Below are 20,221 nucleotides of genomic sequence, written 5' to 3' on the forward strand. Positions count from 1 at the left end.
ATCATAAATATCGGAATCCTGAAACTCCTGGGGGTGTGTTGAGGCAAAACGAGGGCCCAAGCTCCCCTCATCTGAACTTTCTGTGTCGGAGTCAAACATGTCGGAGGTACGCTTGCTCCTACTTACTGGCTGTGATAATTGACCCTTTGGCAGAAAGATTGGAGCTCTATTAGTATCCTCTTCCAGAGATGATGCAAACTTGGTTAAGGAATAGCTGCTACTGCTCATCGTACAACAATCACATCCTACGATGCACCAAGCAGCCGACACTCGCGATATGGTTCGCTTGAGTTTGATGGCCACAAAATAAATGTACGCATTTGTTGGCATTGTGTCCCATCGGCGGCAACGCCCAATCAAAGCATTTTGATGTATTGAACAGTCCTACGCACACCTCAGGCATGTTTTAACTTTTAGGAAACCTCTCTTTTCCCCATGCAGGCTCAATAAGAGGGGGAGACAGTATAAAAGAAAATTGCACGCTCTGTTGAACTTGGTTGCACCCAAACAACCACAAACTATTGAACTCTGCGTTTGCAGGGTACACACACCTACCCACGGTCACGTTTAATACCACTTTGAATTCCTGCTTTTTGAAAGCCACACACTCACTGGCACCAGAACCAAACATACTTGATAACATATTCATTTTAATGACAATAAATCAGGAAATCATTCCAAGCACATTGTTCCAGATCAGTCATGGGATACTTGACAAGTTCCTTTGTTTCCCTACAATGTCTTTTGTTCATCATTTATGTAACATGGAAACATGCAAGTTGTAATGTACACGTGCATGTTCAGACAGTCTACGAGAAGGTGCATTCCAATGTCATAGTTAATTAAATTAGTACTTTGGCAATGGTTACAAGTTGAGGAAATGTGTACTTTGACAAAGAAATGAAATTTTCTCTTTACATTTTCTTTATATTTCCTTTATATTGTTCTTAGCATGTGACATCACTAACGGAAGAAATCTCCTCATTCAGCCATGGTGGCAATAAAATTTCAAATATTCATAACTTTTGAATGGATTGTTCGACTTTCCTCAAACTTTCGTTGATGTGTTCTAATATTGCTGCATTTTCTCAATCCACACTTATATCAATGTAAACTTGTCCTTTAAGGTTCCAGAGAAGACATACAAGCATGTACAGAGTCCTTAATGGGGGGGGGGGCAAGTTGTGAATGGTAACTATTTGTTCAAATTTCTATCACTCTAGTGATGATACCTGCCAAGTTTGATAAAAATTTCACCAAAAGTTTTCAAAGAGATGAAAATGTAAAATTCGGACCCAAATTCGGACCCCCCCCCCAAAAAAAAAAGGGGGGGGGCATCCCTGGATCCGCCATGAACAAACTAAAGTCACCAATGTACTTTATACTCATACCACTAACTTAGCACTATCACTTCAACTTGCTCCAGAGATGCAGATTTTTAAAGATTTCTCAATTTGAGACAAATCTTCCGAGTACCAATGGTACTTTGATGTTTCCCAAGTTTTGCATACATGTGTTTTTCACATGTTTGATTGCACATTTTATTTTGAGCATGTTGCCAATTTTTGAGGATGTCGCATAACACGTGCTGAATTTTGAGGATGTTGTGCACAAGAATTTGAGCATGTTGAAGTGACATACTGAACCCCTCCTGGACCACCCTGAACAAATAAAGCAATTCAATTTGATATTAGCTATCCAGTGCATTCACAAATCTCCACTGAGCTTGCAGGAAATCTGGACACAGGTAACATTCTCCGATGCAGAGATTCATTCATTCATTCATTCATTCATTCATTCATTCATTCATTCATTCATTCATTCATCCATCCATCCATCCCTCCATCATCCATCCAACCATCCATTCATTCATTCATTCATTCATTCATTCATTCATTCATCCTTTCATTCATTCATTCATTCATTCATTCATTCATTCATTCATTCATTCATTCATTCATTCATTCATTCATCTCACTTTAGCACAATACAAGCTTCAGCCAGAGCTTCTCTTTACCATGTCCATGCAAATAAAAAACACAAAACAAAGACACAATTTAATTTTACAAAGTGAATGAAGAATTAGTTCATGAATGCAAAGCATTACAATCATACATGGCAGAGTCATGTTCATGAATGAAATATGCTTGGAAAAATAATACTCCCAAAATGTAAACCTTCTTCAGATTTTCAGTTAAAACTGAAATTTACTTATCAATGCAACATGTGATAACTAAATTTGATGACAGCAAAGTAATTCTCGGTTTCACACTATCACAAAATCACATAAGATTACCACACCAATAATTTCAGTGTCCCCCCTGAAAAAAAAATGTATGTATAAATCTAAAATGAAAATGCTGCAAAGAAGACATGCAACATTGCTGAGTAAAGATTTTGCTTACAAATCTTTAAACTCAAATGAAAACAATTGAAAGCAAACCATCCCTGCATCTTCTGAAATACCAAGGTATCACATTGACACTTTCAAAAGATACACAGAGTCTGTCAGGGAGAAATTTATTGACGATATCAGTTTTTGCAATGCCATAGGAATGTCAATTAATAAATTGTGCATACAATGTAAGTATTATGATTCCCTCATAAGCAGAAGCCACCCATCAGTCTGTAAAAGAGATTAAAGGGATAGTACAGTATTGGTTGAGATGAGAATTTGGGCTTCAAAATTTTTGCAAGATACCAGAAAACACTTATGATATAGCACAGAGCATACCATTTTAAGAGCATTTCAAAGTTTATTTGATGAAAATCGGGTTTGTAATAACTGAAACATCCAAAAACAAAGTAAAACAAAGCGATCGTTACAAAGTGTGGGTCCCACACTTTATTAGAATCGCTCTTTTTTGGATATCTCAGCCATTTCAAAACCAATTTTTATCAAATAAACATTGAATTTCTCATAGAATTACATGCTCTTTCATATTTCGAATGAGATTTCTTATTATCTCACCTAAAAATGTTAGAAACCTGAAATTAGGTCTCAACCAGTACTGTACAGTCCCTTTAACACAGTTCTGCGACATGCTTTACTGTAAAAGTGGAAATTTTCGCGGTGTTCAAATTTTGGCGCATTTCGCGCAACCAGAAACTAGCGCGAAAATAAAAGCACGCGAATATTTTCGCTTGCCATATGTGCCTGTGTGTGATGTCTTGATTCTGCGGAATTAAAAACACGCGAAACTCTTCCGACCCGGCCAAGCGCAAAAAATTAGTCACGCGAAAATATCCACTTTTACAGTTACCTATCGGCCTACACATACGTGTATATCCATAATTATGCACAGTGCACTCCTGTTATAACAAACAGGGTTATAACAAAATTCTTGTTACAACAAAGTAAAAATTCAGGTTCCATAATTATTATCTATACACCCTGTATTATTTTTATATTCTTTATTGTTCTAAAATGATGAAATGTCTAGATATTTCAAAAGAAAACTGTTAGTCTATGGCAGTAACATATGAAACATGGGAAGGGCGTGTTTACGGTGCATTAAACAGAAACATAGGTGTTGGTAATAAGGGTTGTGTATGACATACATGTACAGGGCTGCATGGCATAATTGGGAGGAGGCCTATTCACCAATTACTGTAAAAGTGAATATTTTTGTGCGATTAATCTTTAACGCTTGGCCGGGTAAGATGAGTTTTGCATGTTTTTAATTCCGCAGAATCAAGACATCAAGTACTGAAACATAAGGCACGCAAAAATATTCACATGCTTTTATTTTCGTGCTAGTCTCTGGTTGTGCGAAATGTGCAAAAATTTCAACACCATGAAAAATGTCCACTTTTATAGTAGCATGGGGGAGGGAGGTTCATAGCACGAGGAAGAGGTGAATACATGTACATTGCACAAAATACCTAGGTACAGTGTACCAGTTGTTGAAAAAAAAGAAGTCTGTCTCAAATAACAGCATGCTATGATACAATATTTCCCCTTTACACACTATCATCTGCCAATTTGGGCCTCTAAATCATTTGCAGCAAGCATACATGTTTGAATGCACATGCCAAGTCTGACCAGAGTTTTTGCCTTGTCATTGCTATGCACAAATTGCAGACTGTACAGATCCTCGAAGCTGAAATTGAAATACTGGGCTATTCATTTGATCAAAACAAACCGAACGTATACAAAGTCAAAAGCTGGTGTGTTTCAGACTGTCAGTTGAGTGCATAGCAAACTTTGTTTACAATCAGCACACAGCACAGTACCATGCACAATGCTTCTAAACATGTACATACTGCACATGTACATCATATTGTGTACACGACACAGATATTGTGCCAAAGCCAACAACATGGACTAAAGGAAGTTCATCTGTTAAGCCATTTAACATGTGACACCATTAAAACATTATCTACTAATAATAATGTATACTTGAGTGGGGAAAATATAGTATTCAAAAGGAATAAATCTTGTCTCAACCATCTAATACTAGAGTATGTGACCCATCACCACGATACCCTCATAAACCCTCTATGTGCCCATATTGATCAGACACTTGTTTGCAGCTTCATTTGCCAAGCTTTTTCATCAGCATTTGGTAATCTACCCAAACATGACGTATGTAGTTTTAATTTAATAGCAATCCCACTCAGGAGTAGAAATGTGCCTCAGTCCTACAGGAAGGCCATGGTGATACCATAGGGATTAAGGGGATTAGATAATCTCTACCCATTGCTAATTGGTTTCCAGATATCTGTGTCAATAGGGACAGACAGTACTCAAGCCAGAGTGCCAATTTGCGAAATTAAGCACAGTAAGGGTAAAGTCACAAACCTTATACAACATACAGCTGAGAAAAATGAATACTAAAACAATCGAGACGAAGGTACTAAACTGAGATTTTTTGCACTAAAAAGATTGTTACATTCGCTCCACATCTCACGCTCCACACCAACACTGTCTTGAAATTTGAAACATTTTGGTCTCCATAAAGCAATTACAGTCAAACTTGTCTATAGAGGCCATCCAAGGAAGATGGCAGAGTGGCTGTTATATACAGGTAGTCATAATGGAGAGGTCATCAGTCATGTTGTGTGTATTTCCTATACTGTATTATTGTGTACACGTGTATTTAAAAGTACATACAATACTGTACCCATGCCTACATGTGTGTAAATACAGTGCTGTATGCATAATGTGCATTAAGCCGGTACCGATCAAGCTGTTGCACAGTAGAATAACAGTGCAAGCAAGCCCTTCATGAGTGCATTGCTGTAACCAAATGCAGCAGTGACAATCACTGAACTGTTAGCCATGAATGATATCCACAGGGGCTGGGGCTTTATCATGCTTTTCGGGGGGGGGGGGGGGGGGGGATTTTCAGAGATTGCATACGGCTGGTGGCTGCTTTATACAAGTGGCCACTAAGGCAGGTTTCATCTTTCCATGAATGTACATGTATGAACTTAGTCCTTAGAGCATCGTTGTACCTATGTTTTGTCTGTCCAAGGATCTATGCAAAGACTAGAACTGTACTGTGTTATTTTTTCATCCTTCCATAAAATTCAGAACATTGTTGTACCACTGTACCAATGTTTTGACTGTTCAAGGATATATAAACTAAAATTTGTTATTGTTTCATCTCCCACTGGATGTACGAATTCAGAACATACTATACTGATGTTCGATCTGATCACGAATGAATCTTTAGACTCGCAATTTGTCACAAATACAATTATTTAATCTGTTCAAAGATGTATGAACTACATACTATGAACATCGCTGTTTCAATGTGACCTCTATCCAAAGACGAAAAAAGACTGAACTTTACTTTGTCAAAGTTTGGGCCATTTCTGGCTTTATAAAATCTAACCTTCACTGTCCCAAAGCTTCATCTGTACATGTGGGTATCTGAGCTCCTATTACTTTGCTTGACAGATGTGTTTTAGGTATCTGATTTCTTATTCAACTTTGCTGTACCAATGAATTTCATCTGTCTGAGGGCGTTCCTTTTCACAGATCCCCATTGAATGAATTCTGATCTCTCCTAGCCCAGTGTTTGCTCAATCTGCGCTGTAGCCAAACATTCTTAACAGCCTGTGGTTATTAAATAACAAACCAGGAAGTTCCTCTGGACTGAATTAAGATGTGATTGTGTGTACTTTGCGCGTATCTATGAATCGAGTCACTATGTAGACAAAATAACAAACAAACACTGTAAGGTACGGAAAGAGAGAGAGAAAAGAAAAAGAAAACTTGATTTATATAGAAACATTTATAAGCTGAAACCAGTATGAAAGATGCACTGCAACTTGTACAGGAGTATGCAAGAAGTGCCATATATATATATATATATATATATATATATATATATATATATGCATCAGAACATTTATAGAGGATCTTAAAAGACAAATGAGAAGAAAATGGGATAACATAGAATGTGCTTGATTGGAAGACAAAGCACTCACAATCTAAGCTACAGTATCATGTTATCTGATGACTAAAAATATACGACACTACACTCTTCCATCATGAGGTATTGTACTTTAGCATATTTGTTCTTTTTGCAATTTCATTTCGGCTTAAATCAAACCTTTCAAGTTTCGTGCTTCTTCCAAACATTCAAGGAAGCCAGCATGCACAATCAGTAACACTTTTTCCTTTTTTTTTTTTTTTTTTTTTTTTTTGGGGGGGGGGCATTTCTACAAAACACATTCCAGCCAAAGTTGTCATGCTGACATACTTATAGAATAACTGGGCATTTTTCAGAAACTCACTGACTATTGGCAAACAAATATTTACATACACATAGAAAATCAATAAGAGCCATTATCTCTGCCTTGGAAGGGAATTTACCTCACACATAGAAACTTGTCCTGAATATATGTATACAGGAACTTGTAGAGTAAAAAAAATCACCATTTTAAACATTTTACTGCCTCCGGAAGTTTTAAGAATCAAATACTGGTGACATAGCCTTTAGAAATAAAACCACTACCTTTTGTGACATGGCCTTCATGTATGCTGCTTCCAAATTGAGACATAATCTCCCTTTGTTTGCAAGCAAGCAGCAACAGTTCATGAGTTTTAAACCACGTTGAAAGCTCATCTTCTTAAAAATGCCACTCGGTAGTCTATAATGGATATGACGCCTGTCTAGCAATCAAGAGTTTGTGGGTTCTAATCCCATCAGAGTACAAATGTACATGTGTACATGTATGGATCATAATTTTTATCATCACGTACTGCTAATCAAGACTCTAAATAATTGTTAATTCACATTGATGAAGCGAAATTTGTCAATCAGTCGCAATAAGTACCATGGTACATGTGATTGTCAATTTGACACATGTTATTAATATACTATACACTTATGTACCATCATTGTTGCTACAATGTATGTTTTTGTGATAATCTTGTGCACAAATCCCTTTATACAAACCTTTAAAAACTCACTTGTAAGATACATGATGAAATGATTTGAGAGGTTTGGATTCAGGACATTTTTGGTTGTGCATCATTATAACCAATACAAAGAAATGAAAGCCAAAGTATAGACACAATGACCTTGAACTTTCTCTCTTGAATTTGTTTGATTGTCCTATGTGTTTCATTACACATATTGTAAAAGTTGAGAGTTACATGTACAATGTACGTGCATTTCATGCAACATGAAACTAGTGCGAAAATGAAAGCATGCAATTTTTTTTTTTACATGTTATATTATTTCATAATCTATGATCTCAACATAGGTAAACATTGTATGCAGTGGCATAACTGTTTAATCATCCTTCACGCTTGAGAGTACTGCAGCATGAGTGAATAGTTATCTTTTACTGTAGTGTGTGCTGTCAAAGCTGCTAACCACCATGGCAGCGACGAGCCATTTGAACTGCTCGCTTAATTGTTGTGACCATGCGCGAAAATCAAAAACTTCTGAAATTCATCTTAACTGGCTGAGCATGAAAATTTTGGCTTTTGCAGTACCGGTACCAAAATAGACTTTACTAGATGACACTCAATTTTTTTTTTTTTTTTTTTGGGTTATCTTCGAGTATGTAGCTCTACTTAAAACTGCTTGAAAGGTTGTTGAAGCTTTACTATCTAATAACCATAGGCTGAGGTCACAAGTCCTTAAAACAGCCCCACTCATCTAACCCCTTCTCCTCCCCCCCCCCCCCCCAAGGCTATGGTCATGGCTAGCTCAACTAAGACTTTGTTTGACCGCCAGCAAGGTCTGTCAACTTGTCTGACTGAAACCCCACAACCCGAAGTCTTTGTGGCATTGTGATCATTCTATTTTGAGTCTGTCTGCTATACATTGTACCTGTCTCATAACCATGATATCCGATACCTGGCTTAGATTAGAAGGTAAAGTACTCCTCCCCCTCCCCCTCACCATGTAACATCCCAGTACTCTCTTCAATTCCTGCCTTTCTCCACGTACAACAATACCTGACCATAGTTCTGTTTTCCCAGTGATGTCATATCGTGACTCATAGCACTTGCTGTTTGGAGTGACAAGAAGTAGACTCCATTCATAAATAACCACGGGGCCTCTCCAGTTGAAGTCCACTTGTTGCACCTTGATCAAACTGAAAGTCCTCTGACATTTATCATTACATTAACTGATGTACACTAATAGTCATACATGTAAGTCAGTACAAAGTACAGGTAGCACATCAATGCCTGACATCCTGGTCTGCTCATCAAAGGGTGAATTTATCAACTCACTTCTGGCACCAAATAAATTTCAGGGAGTTTTGGGCAGTTGATCACACACAAAGCTGTTTTGTAAATGGGGTTTAATAGAAACAATCAGTCATGTTTCTGAATTACCGAACAAAGTGCAAATTTGCAAATATATAGTATGCATTTGAGCCAGAAATGTGTTTCTGTAGAGTTGATATCCACAAAGTCATTTTGAAATGCATCTGTAGCTCAGACCTGCCCATCACACCAACCACTGCCAACTACACACCCGGCAATCCTTGGGTTAAACTGTGCAATGGAGCTTCGCAGTGACAAGGTCTCCAAATCGACTCATGGCCGGGAATGTTGATAAATGGAACAACTCAAGAAACACAATCTGAAAGACGTTTGCAAACGCATTTTGATAGTGTGCTTCCAAATGTGTTTGAAACATGGAAATGTTGATAAATGCAGCCAAGAAAACCTGATCTGCCACATACATACTAGACAGAAACTACAACATGTCTCTCAGTTTGGAAGGACCTAGATAAAAAAGCATGCTATATAGTTACATACCCATGGTACAGATGGTGACCAATAACCACAAAGACAAGCTTATAGTTCAGGGCCTTGTAAATGCACTCGTACATGTAGGTAAGCTAACTTTAAGTTAGAACTCGGAGTTAGGAGCCACAAGATATCTCAGGGTTAGCGCTCTATCCATGAGCTGCTCATGTCGTGGACACAATAATCAACAAACATGGAGATAAGCATGACCTCTCCATGAACTCAGCCCCGTCCTTCCCCCCCCCCCCCTCCACACACCCCCATTTTCCTCTGCTTCTGGATCAACATAAACATACTACACATGCATGCGTGGATTGAGTCAAAACATATTACACCCTCGTTATTATGGGGTCATCGCGAAACTTCTGGTTCTGTAGTTTCATCATCGAGCAGGATTCGCTCGCGGTTACGGGGGCAGGAGCTTATCCTTCTGGATTTAGCAACCTTCGAGGATGAGCTTCGTCGTCGTGTGAACACACGTCACAGTTAAGGGGCCAAAGCATATATCCACGAGATTAAGGATCACCGTCTGAACATAACTCATGTTAGCCATACTTGATTACATCATAAAGGATATCTTTTATTACAACAGAATCCTGACAACTTATCAATGCCACCAGGTAACCACACTTATGACCTTAATTTGATACAGATGAACATCCTCACTTTTAACCACTAAGTACTACTATTTTGTTAAATAATCTGTCTCCATTTTGATAGGAACAAGCTAACTATAAAAATCAGAGAAATATAGTTTTGAGAAAATCAACAGAATGAAGAATTACAGTGTACCAATACCCTGAGTATCATGTTTGCTATATTTGCAGAATATACCCTCTACAAAATATTATATTTGTGACTCTGATTTTTATTTATTGGGATTTAAATGTAAATTTTAAAGAGTAAACAAAAAGAGAAAAGGCTTTACTGTAAATAGACTAGTCGAGCACCCGATCCTTTCAATCAAATGATCGTGCTATCGATACCTTTTTTTCCCCCAAATACGTCTTGAAATGATAATATGTGACCGTGCACCACAAAACGAACAAAAAGTCACCAGACATGGATTGTTAATTAAGGTTCAATTCTGAAAGAGCAGACTCTAAGCTTCAAAATGATATATAACCCAATTCAAATGGACTCTCCTAACCTATTGGATAGAAAGTACACACCCTGGATAAGTGTGAACCGAGAAAAGAGGCTCTGAAGAACAGGGTCTATTCAAGCGTGTAATCTTTACCAAGCCGCGCTAGCTGTACGATAAATAGAACAAATAACAGGATGATAATAACCAGAGCAACAACAATGAAGGGATTAACAGATTAAGCTGATATTGTGCATGTTTTATTAACACATTCTGTTGATGATCAGTGCCAACTTTCAAAGCAGTAGCTTTATCCCTTCTAAAGTTATTGGAGTTTAAAGTGATGGACATGAATAGGGTTTTTAAGAAATGAAAAGAAGACTCTTTGAGAAACACCTAATCACACTATTCCACTAAAAAGTGTTCCAGAAAAACTGCTAATAACCCAATTTCCTTTTCGTTTTATGATCCCAAGCTTTAGTATGATGTAGAAGAAGATTTGCTCTTTCAGAAAACATGAAAGAGTCAAGATTGACTAGGCTACCCTATTTCACCTATTTTCAGCTCTCACACAGAATTAGTGTGTGCAACTTTTTGTTCGTTTTGTGATGCAAGGTCACATAGCTAGAACAGGCAGACATCAATAACCACTCCTGCTTACAGACCAGAACTTACTGGTAGATGCGTGGAGCACAAGTGCCAAATTGTATAGATACGATCTGATTTATTGAACAGGATGTATACTTTCCAGGGCTATCACAGGTGAATTATGGCTGTAGAACTTTGTGAAAAAAAAAAATGATTTCAAGGGTATTGGTACACTGACAGTTAAGATGAGATTAGGCCTGTGGAAGGCAGACTAAACAGTTGACTACAATGGGTCAATCTGAAACATCACAGCAAAATGCTTACAAAAACAACTTAAGTTTTTATATTCTCAGACTCTGAAATTCGGCTACAGTACAGGCATGTTAATCTTGAGTTCTCTGTTTTTCAGCAAATTCCTCTTGAACTTACAATTTTCTTGGTTTGAATGTCCTCACTGTAACTACGCATAGTACCGGCATGACAGATCCTGAATGAGTACTGTTGTGATTTTAAACAAATACAAAAACAATCCCACCTTTGGTGGAAAACTTTCATAGAACTGGCAAAAATATGCCATTTCGATCATGTCATCATAAAGGTTTTCTAAAGAATTTCTAGAAAGGGCTTTCGACAGGGGGCTCTTGCATTAAAAGTCGATAAATGTGAATACATACCTCTCCTGTGCCTTCATAATACAGTAGATGTGTCGGTGTGAGAGCAAACCACCTGGTTTTAAAGTTCGTCTTGGTCATAGCCCTCTTGTTCTGTGACCTCTTCGGCATGAAGGCCACGCGAAGCTCGCCATCATTGCTTGTGCCAAACGACATTGCACACATCTGAACTGAAGATCACTGGAACTTACGAGAGAGAGAAGTCAATTGATGGGCCCACTCAGTTGTCCAGTGGTTAGTCCTACTTCGACACAGTGCTATTGTCTGCTGCCTCGCTCTGCTGACAACTACATTGCCAGGTTCATAGTCCTGTACACTATTTTCACAGACGCCATCTTGTTGCTAAACTCCACGAATCACATGCTATCATCCCCTGCTGTGGCTGGGAGAGCTGTGGCACAATTCTGCAGTTATTTCGATATCTGGTTCGCTCTGACCTGGTCCACACTTAGCCCATTATGTCAGTACAGCAGACAGCTACAAACTTCCAATGCATGGCTCTGGCAGGCACAATACAAATGTTCAGCAAATAGGTCCCAATGTGTAATGGCTGACAGATTTGGCACGAAAGAGAACAAAGAGCTCCATACGACTGGCAAAACGTGGGTGAATGCTGCTGCAAAAAAAGATACAGACAACAAAGGGAGGGATTGTCATTCACTGTCATTTAGGCAAACAAAATTGTCAGAAGTGCATTTATGATTCAAAACTCATTCAAACGCGTAGCATGCATTATAGGAAATGCTTTTACATTACTATTAATTTAAAAGTAAAGCATAAGAGTTCACATATTATACAAGTAATCTGCTGACAGTACACACAAAGCTGCGACAGTTTAAAATTTCTTTGCATAGGTTGCTGAACTCAATTAAGGAATAAATCTGTAATGTATCCTTCAATGGGTTATCAAACCTTTCCAAATACCAGTGGGTATTTGTTTTTTTGTTTCACTTCAAGCTCTTTCAGACCTGGCAAATTAGAGTGAAATATGATGCCCTTTCAAATGTGACAAATTGGTGCACTTGACCCCTTTTTACACAAGTTTATGTTTCTTAACCCCGTACTTTCTCTGACCCAGGACTATCGTTAGTCCCGTACCAATTTCTTCAGCTTTTTACACTCGCCAATAAATCCCGTACTAAGCTCTTGTCCTCAGGGGCTAAGGAAAAAACTGACCTTTTTACACTCATATTTCTTAGCCCCGTACTTTCCAAACCACATGAATATTCATGATTACGCTGTGCACTGTACAAGTACACGCACGCACCGGCAGCACTTGATTACCTTGTTTCTGATTGGGCAGTGGGGGGTCGGACTTCGTTTCTGTCGCTTAGCCCCGGATTATTTTTTCGTTCTGTTTACACTCGCTTGCTTGGCACCACAATTGCGGCGCTAACCCTGCTATTTTGCAGGGCCAGATAGTACGGGATTATCGGTGGGGCTAGCCCACTTTTGCAAAAACAAGTGTAAACAGAAAGTGGGCTAAGGAAAGTCCGGCACCAACGGTGGGGCTAAGGCCCCCCCCCCCCCCCCCCCCCCTTAGTCCTACTGTTGGTACGGGACTAAGCAAAAATTTGCAAGTGTAAAAAGCCCTTTGAAATACTGAAGAGTGTTTTTGAAGCAAAGTATCATCAGAAGCACTTGTTTTCTACACATACCTTAACATTTTTTTCTTGGTCTGCATTTGCTATTCAGTGAAATCCTTTGCAAACATTACTCAAGAACACAGAGTATGAAGGGCAACTAACTGAACATTGTAATGTCAACCCAACTGCTGTACTAAATTTATACATTTTTTAAGTTCTGTTCCATTTCTGTTTATAAAACAGCTCACCAATAAACACATTTAAAAACAATACATCAGGGATATATAACGACACAGTACACACTTACGTTGTAATGGGCTTTTGTACACTACTACTTCTTTTCCCACTCAATTTCTATAGATGTAATTTTCATTTTTAAATATCAAATTTGCATACATATAACGTAGTCTACAATGCCTTTCTTTTTTGTACAGTCAGGAAATCTTCATCTACAAAAGGAAGGACTTTTGAGGTAGATTCATCAGTGGCAATGAAGACAGATTAAAATTAATCACACTTTGAAAGAAGAAACCAATTTCAAAACTTTCATTACTGAAAGACAGATTTTTTATTTATTTTTTTCCCCCCTTGCCATCTAGGCACACATACAAAGTGTATATACCCAGGGCTACAGCTGTATATTTCCTAATGCTCCATGTAGGCACTCAAATGCCACTTATTGTAAGATCTGTTGACTGTAATGGCCTGGCAAAAAGCCTGTGCAACATGCAAAAGCTTATGATACAATAATGTGAGAGCGAGTCATTGGCGTGCTGAGGCCTCACAGGTAGAAGGGCCACTCATTCCCCCAGCTCCTGTCTGCAAATAATCCTGGTATTAGCTGGTCAGCAGCAGCACATATTCCAATTAAAGCTAGTGACCCTCTCTTTGACTTTCAAATCAAATTGTACAGCATTCATCCTAACACCAAATACAGTTCTACCTGGTTTTGAGTACAAGTTAAATCATCTTCTGTCTTCCTCCTGTTTTCTCGCAGAAGACAAATCCTTTCATGCTTGTGGGTGAAAGAGAAAAGAAAAGGAAAGGGCTTTTTGAAGTTTGTACTATGTACATATCACGTGATTGAAAAAGCTATCATTTCACTACTCCTGCACTAGTAACCATTTATATGTACACTGGCCCGAGTTCACAAATGTATGTTGAGCATCCTACATCAACAATCTGTGTTTATATGTGTGCTTGAGTGTATGATATATTGTAAAATTTTGTGTTGTGCATATGGCGCACTTGTGTGAAAGGTGCACCCTGACTTTGGGAGTCTTAAAAAGAAAAAAAAAATGAATTTAGAAAATATTCAAAGAAAAGAGATTTCCGCTCAAATCTTGTGTGGGTTTATATGTGTAAATACGCACAGGACATAGTATGTACAAATGTATGTTGACTACATGCACACCACACCGAAAGAGAGAGCATTATCAATGGTTTTGCAGATTGGTAATTGCATTATGAAACTTCATATCAATCTTTTTATCCATTTTTTACACAGTCATATGTGTAGACACAATACTAGCAGAGCATTGATTTCCTATTTGAAGATGGGGTATACCTTATACAATGTACACGTTGTATATCAGGCTTGGCAACCACTGCCAAGCTATTCTTGTACTCATTTATAAAGCACATCTTCAACTTTTGATAAATTCCATTATGTGTGTCTGTTATCCATTATGTGTATTCAATAAAAGTGTGCCATATACACAGTTTCATTTGATTTCAACATCTGCACAGTACGACTTGTGAAACATACAAAGTGACAGGAAATATTTGCATGGATATGAACTTTATTTTTCATTCATTCTTTGTCCAGGATTACACAGAAACCATGCCTATTTTTATTAATTCTGATCACGTAAGTTCAAGTTTGGATTCTATTTTCTACATCTACTGTAAATTCCCTTCATATGTACTACACTATGGTTAATCCTTGAGACAAAGTTTTACAGTATGGTGGGTATTCATAAACTATGTAGCTTCTGCATTGAGCCCATCATAGAACATAGAAGTACTGCCAGTTTATATAATTCTAACATATTTCATATATTTCAAAATCTATAGGGTAACATCCCCAGTATTCGGTCACTTAAGCTTGCAATAAGCAAAAAATCCCACAAGAGAACGGAGTATTTCTCGATTTTCAGCGCTTTTCGGCAACTCGTACTCTTAAAACTGGGCCTTATCAGCGCACGCTGTTAGAAAGTAGCGCCGATTCTGCACTTTTGACGGTAAAATTTGGGATTTTGGATGGATTTTTGGAGGGGGCTAGGGGAGTTTCCTGTTGTGAATGAGTGTGCAAATATGTGAATTGATGTGATTTGTGTGTGTTGTGACAGTTGACCTTACTGGCTGGTGACTAGTGATATAATACCGGTAGCTGACCAAATACTGGTGCTCTTACCCTATTTTCCAATAATCTTCATTTTTTTAATGAAAAGTTATTAACATTGCCTTGAACATTACTGAGAATGTATTGATGTATGTCTCAATGTTTTCTGGATGAGTGCAGCATTTAAGGTAAAGTGTCATTTTAATGTTCTAGAAGATTTATTGGCATGAAGTTCTTCTGAGATTTTTTTTTTCCATATCAATCTATTCATTTCTACTACTAAGACAACATGAGCTATTACACAGATCTCTCAATAGGTATGGTCAATGCTATGCAAAACCATGTGTATTTTCACTACCTGTTAGTGTTATTTTGCTTTGCATAGTTTGGGCAGTGCGACCACAAACTTCTCAAGAAGTTATCAGCAAAACTTCCTGCATGCACTCGGGAAGTGCTTCTCACAAAACTAGAAGTTAGTGACTCCATAACAGATCCATTAATGTTGTTTATGCACATTGTGCATTCTTTTGTATGCTGTTGTGCATACACTTTTTTTTTCCCCTGTGAGAGATCAAAGGTACGGGTAGTTTCCTATCACTAAAACTACACATTCTGTTATCTGTGGTGTGACCAAGTGCTCAAACTCCCAAGTTATAAGGAAGCATGCTACACATAGTTTCATGTAGTGTGACTGCAGCTTTTTACAGGTGTCATGTGGTATTTACCTAATTTTTTCCCCAAAATTTATGTAAAGGATAGATTGTCTGGATTTTCAAAAACTGTCACGTGTTTCACAATTCATTCTGCATTCCCTGAATCCACATATCAAAGTTTAAAGAAACCTCTTCTTAATTCACCAGTGGTGTGTTCATAAACTGTTGCGACTAAAAGTAAAAGTCTACCCAAATACAAAATGTTTTGTGGCAGTTGCCATTCAATCACAGTACCGGGTACAGTATAACACACAAAATTTATGAGTATCCGTGACAAGTATTCTGGATACATCTGAGAACTATGCAAAGAGCAATGATCATTCATATTGATTAGTATACTCATAAATCTGCCTGTGCTGTAGTTTGGTGGCCCTTTTAAGGGGCAGAGGGCCAGCAGTAATTATGACCATCCACACATTTAACAACAGGCCACCAAACTAGTATTACTCTTGTATTAATTGTAAATTGTAATGCAGATTCCTTGGTCTATGATACATGAATTGAAGTATGATTATGATGATGAGGTGTGAGAAATACATCTGGCCTTAAATAACACATTTTAAAATCATTCAAACTACACTCAATCACAGTCTTATACCCTAAAAGAGTAAGACATCATCAGCCTGAAAAATCCTAAAATAACCCATACTTGTGGGATGAAATCTAAGTCTAACTTGTAAGCATTATGTGAACTCGAAAATGAAAAGTAGAAAGCTCTAATGATCTAAGAGCCCCTACTACTACCTAGTCTAATCTATCGATAGTATAGTATGAGCACTGATGAGTCGCGACTGCCCAGTCAAGTTAGTAGTTTTATATAGCAGGGCCTACACCTCAACTGTTGTTAGTGTTTCTTAGTTGCCTCAAACAAAAAGGTGTAAACTTTATGTGTCTTTAATCTTTTTTTTTTATGTGGGGTTTGCTCTCTCCCAGATCCCAAATATAACGTCAACTGCAGTAGTGTGAAGGTGCATGTAAATCTTGTTGCAGACAGTTTGACGCAAGGGCGTCAAACCAAGAGAGGTGATGTACCAACACTTGCAACAGTAGCAGCCGGCGGCAATGTGATGCAGTGCCGTGCATGCAGTGCACAACGCAACGTGTATTACTAGTATTCCTCACCAGCAGGCAGCACCAGTTACGTGCCAGCGGACAGTACACAAACTCCACGCCTGAGTTCCAGGCATGAAACTCGCTGCAATAACCATCCCCGCTTGAAATTTATACCACGATACCTGACGACCAAAAGTAGTTGATTTTAGAGTCCAACACTGGGATAACACCAAAAATACGAAATCAGACATACAACGATATCGGACGAGCAACTTACCTGTGATGATACGCTGCAGAAAGTATTATCATAATGGAGATTACCGCTTATTTCCAGTCATTTCCGTGTTCGGCATGAGGACTGATCGCTGTGTGTACATTTCGCAGAAACCGGAAGAAATCTACCCGTGGATATCTATATCTGCTGCTCACAGCTGGATCGTCAACTTTTGCGTGTCTGTCGATGCAATTCAAGCAGCAGCGAAATGAAATCACGTAGGTGGTGGTAGTCTACAACACTGGACGTAGATGGCAGTCACAAATTCATGGAAAAGAAAACCCGGACTCCCCCTAACAAAACATTTTCCAAGAAAGTCAGTTTGCTATTGAGATTGGCTGTTTGTGTGTGTGTTTGTGTTTGTGTTTGTGTGTGTTTCTGTGATTTCTATAAATGTATGGTAAAATGTAAATTCGGTGTGAGAGCACTGTGACATACTCAAGTAGCTCCTAGTTGCCTAGTAGTAAAGGAGGTTTATGTCTTGCAAACGAGATCCAGGGTCAATGTCTGTACCCAATGTCTTTATAATAATATTGTCATCATTGTTGTCATTGCAGTTCCTCTACGCGGGAAACAAGTAAACAAAAAGTTACTTTTAAAATGGATATGTCTTTTTTTTTCTTTCTCTTAACTATTCAAATACACACTCTCTAACATACACAAAGATACATACAATACAAAGATACCTTACAATTGAGGGGAAAAAAGAGACACAAAACCAACCCTGTTTATCGAAGTATATATAGGCCTACTTAAAGAAATGATGAAAATACGAAATTCAGTGTAAATTCAAGCATAAGTCTGCATACAGTCCTTTGTGTCTAAGCATGTGGATTACACGTAATGTGATTAAAGTGGAATGAAACCCAAATAATCAAGTGAATTGAGTGAATGCATGGAATTATTAGGACACATCAGCAAAGTTTGACGAAAAGCGGATCATCCATCTGTTTAGAAAATGCATCGTTGTGATGCTATCTTCAACGCTGTTTTCTCGTTGCATGATGGTGACAATAGACGTGATCCTATTGTTTTCTTTGAATTCATAATTATAGTGCATGCATTTGTTTTTATACAACACCTAAGAAGAATGTAGTTATCCGATTGGTTGAATGCCTATCAGTTGACATTCAGTTAAAATATATAGTACATACCCGTGCAATGGACCAAGATTTCGCACTCGGTAAAAAGAAAGAGGCGGGATACCGTTCAATCAGTCCTTCAAGACGTTATAGTGACTGGGCAGCCATCAGTGGATTTGAGGATTGACTACAATAACCGTGATGCCATGTATGGACAACTATTTCAAGAAAATCTTAGATAATTCCTCGAAAATTTCATTTTTAAGAAAAGGTACACAATATTGCAGTCCCTCGATTATAATTACTGGCATATTATAGATTATTATTAGCAGTGATTCCACTGCTTTCTGAAAGGTGTATAAAGTCAATTGCTGATAAATATTTACTATCGAAAAGTGAATATATGTTGCATTTCTTAATAATATCTTTATATCGTTCTTAAATATACCTACGTGATGTCACAAAGTGTTGTTGACTTTTTCTTCCAGCTATTATATGGCTGCACCAAAACTTAACAAATGCATAACCTTTTAAGCGCCCTGCCCGATTTTCCTCAAACTTCGCTGATGTGTGCTACTAATATTGTTGCATCCCCCCAATTATTTCACTCTCCTTTAAGTTGTGTTTTAAGTATCTGTGTCAAAGATCCTTTCCAAGATACCTAAGTCAACGCGTTCCTTTCATCGAAAACATTCAGAGAGTTGGTCTGTCCTCTAGAAACGAAGTTTTATCGTTATGTACATTATCAAAATATTCCGCATATATTAATATATAATGTCTATATACGATCGAACAAAAGCTTGTGGGCGAATAAACAATCATCATGGGTATCCGATTATAATCTGAAGACGTTTTCTATTTTTGTCTTTCTATTTCCAGGTTTATTCTTAGTACATTAAATATGCCTTATAGAATGAAATTAAAAAACAACAACAAAAATGATTGCTGTACATTTACCAGTTTCAGTACAGTTTAAAGAGCAGTTTCATAGGTTGTTGCTATGTTTGTAGTGCATGTGATAGAGTAAAAATCAGTAGAACAGAATGATAAAAGTTTCGTATACAAAGAAGAGATTTATGGAACTGTAAACTTTATTACGTTTTTTTCCGCAAACATACAAATGGACAGTAGTGTTGAGGATGTCATCAATGGTTTTTTTTTTTTTTTCGATTATTTCATAACTACAACCTTTAAGGCCACTTGAATACGATGTGGCTTCCCTTCCCGGAATGAAGTACCAGCATAAAAACAAAATTACAATTGGGGTGGGGGAGGGGAAGGAGAGAGAGGGAGTGAAGGCATAGAGGGAGGGGATTCTCTGCCTTGAGAGTCAGAGAGTATACAATTATAATTAACATGCTGACATGATAATATAAGTAGATAGACAGGCATCAAGAGAGAAGGGTAAACTACAGACACGTCACAAGGACAATTTGATAGGCAGTGTTAGGTATAGACTCTTTCAAATGAGCTTCAACACGGTCATGATAGCACTGAAAACTATAAGGGGGCTCTTCTGCTATTCTTCAGCTTCCGGTGATCGACACTTGTTACAAACTGATTGGTTGAGACAGGATTAAAATACTATGGATCA

The 20,221-nt window shown here is 37.9% G+C and overlaps 1 protein-coding gene across 2 annotated transcripts in view; it reads right to left on the reverse strand.

The window, feature by feature from the left end:
* LOC139737390 (tyrosine-protein kinase TXK-like) overlaps window positions 1-17,647 on the reverse strand; it is a 77,976-nt gene extending 60,329 nt beyond the window's left edge. For both annotated transcript variants that reach the window (XM_071648065.1, XM_071648066.1), the window contains exons 1-2: window positions 17,549-17,647; window positions 11,579-12,188 (exon numbers count right to left, since the gene is read on the reverse strand). In XM_071648065.1, the coding sequence (XP_071504166.1) occupies window positions 11,579-11,740 (162 nt within the window). In that variant the 5' untranslated portion in view covers window positions 11,741-12,188; window positions 17,549-17,647. The remainder of the gene's footprint in view (window positions 1-11,578; window positions 12,189-17,548) is intronic.
* Window positions 17,648-20,221: the final 2,574 nt, after the last annotated feature.

This window comes from Diadema antillarum, unplaced genomic scaffold (assembly GCF_040938485.1).
Source record: "Diadema antillarum isolate AM-2024a unplaced genomic scaffold, OU_Dant_1.0 seq00000692_RagTag, whole genome shotgun sequence".
Classification (NCBI taxonomy): domain Eukaryota; kingdom Metazoa; phylum Echinodermata; class Echinoidea; order Diadematoida; family Diadematidae; genus Diadema; species Diadema antillarum.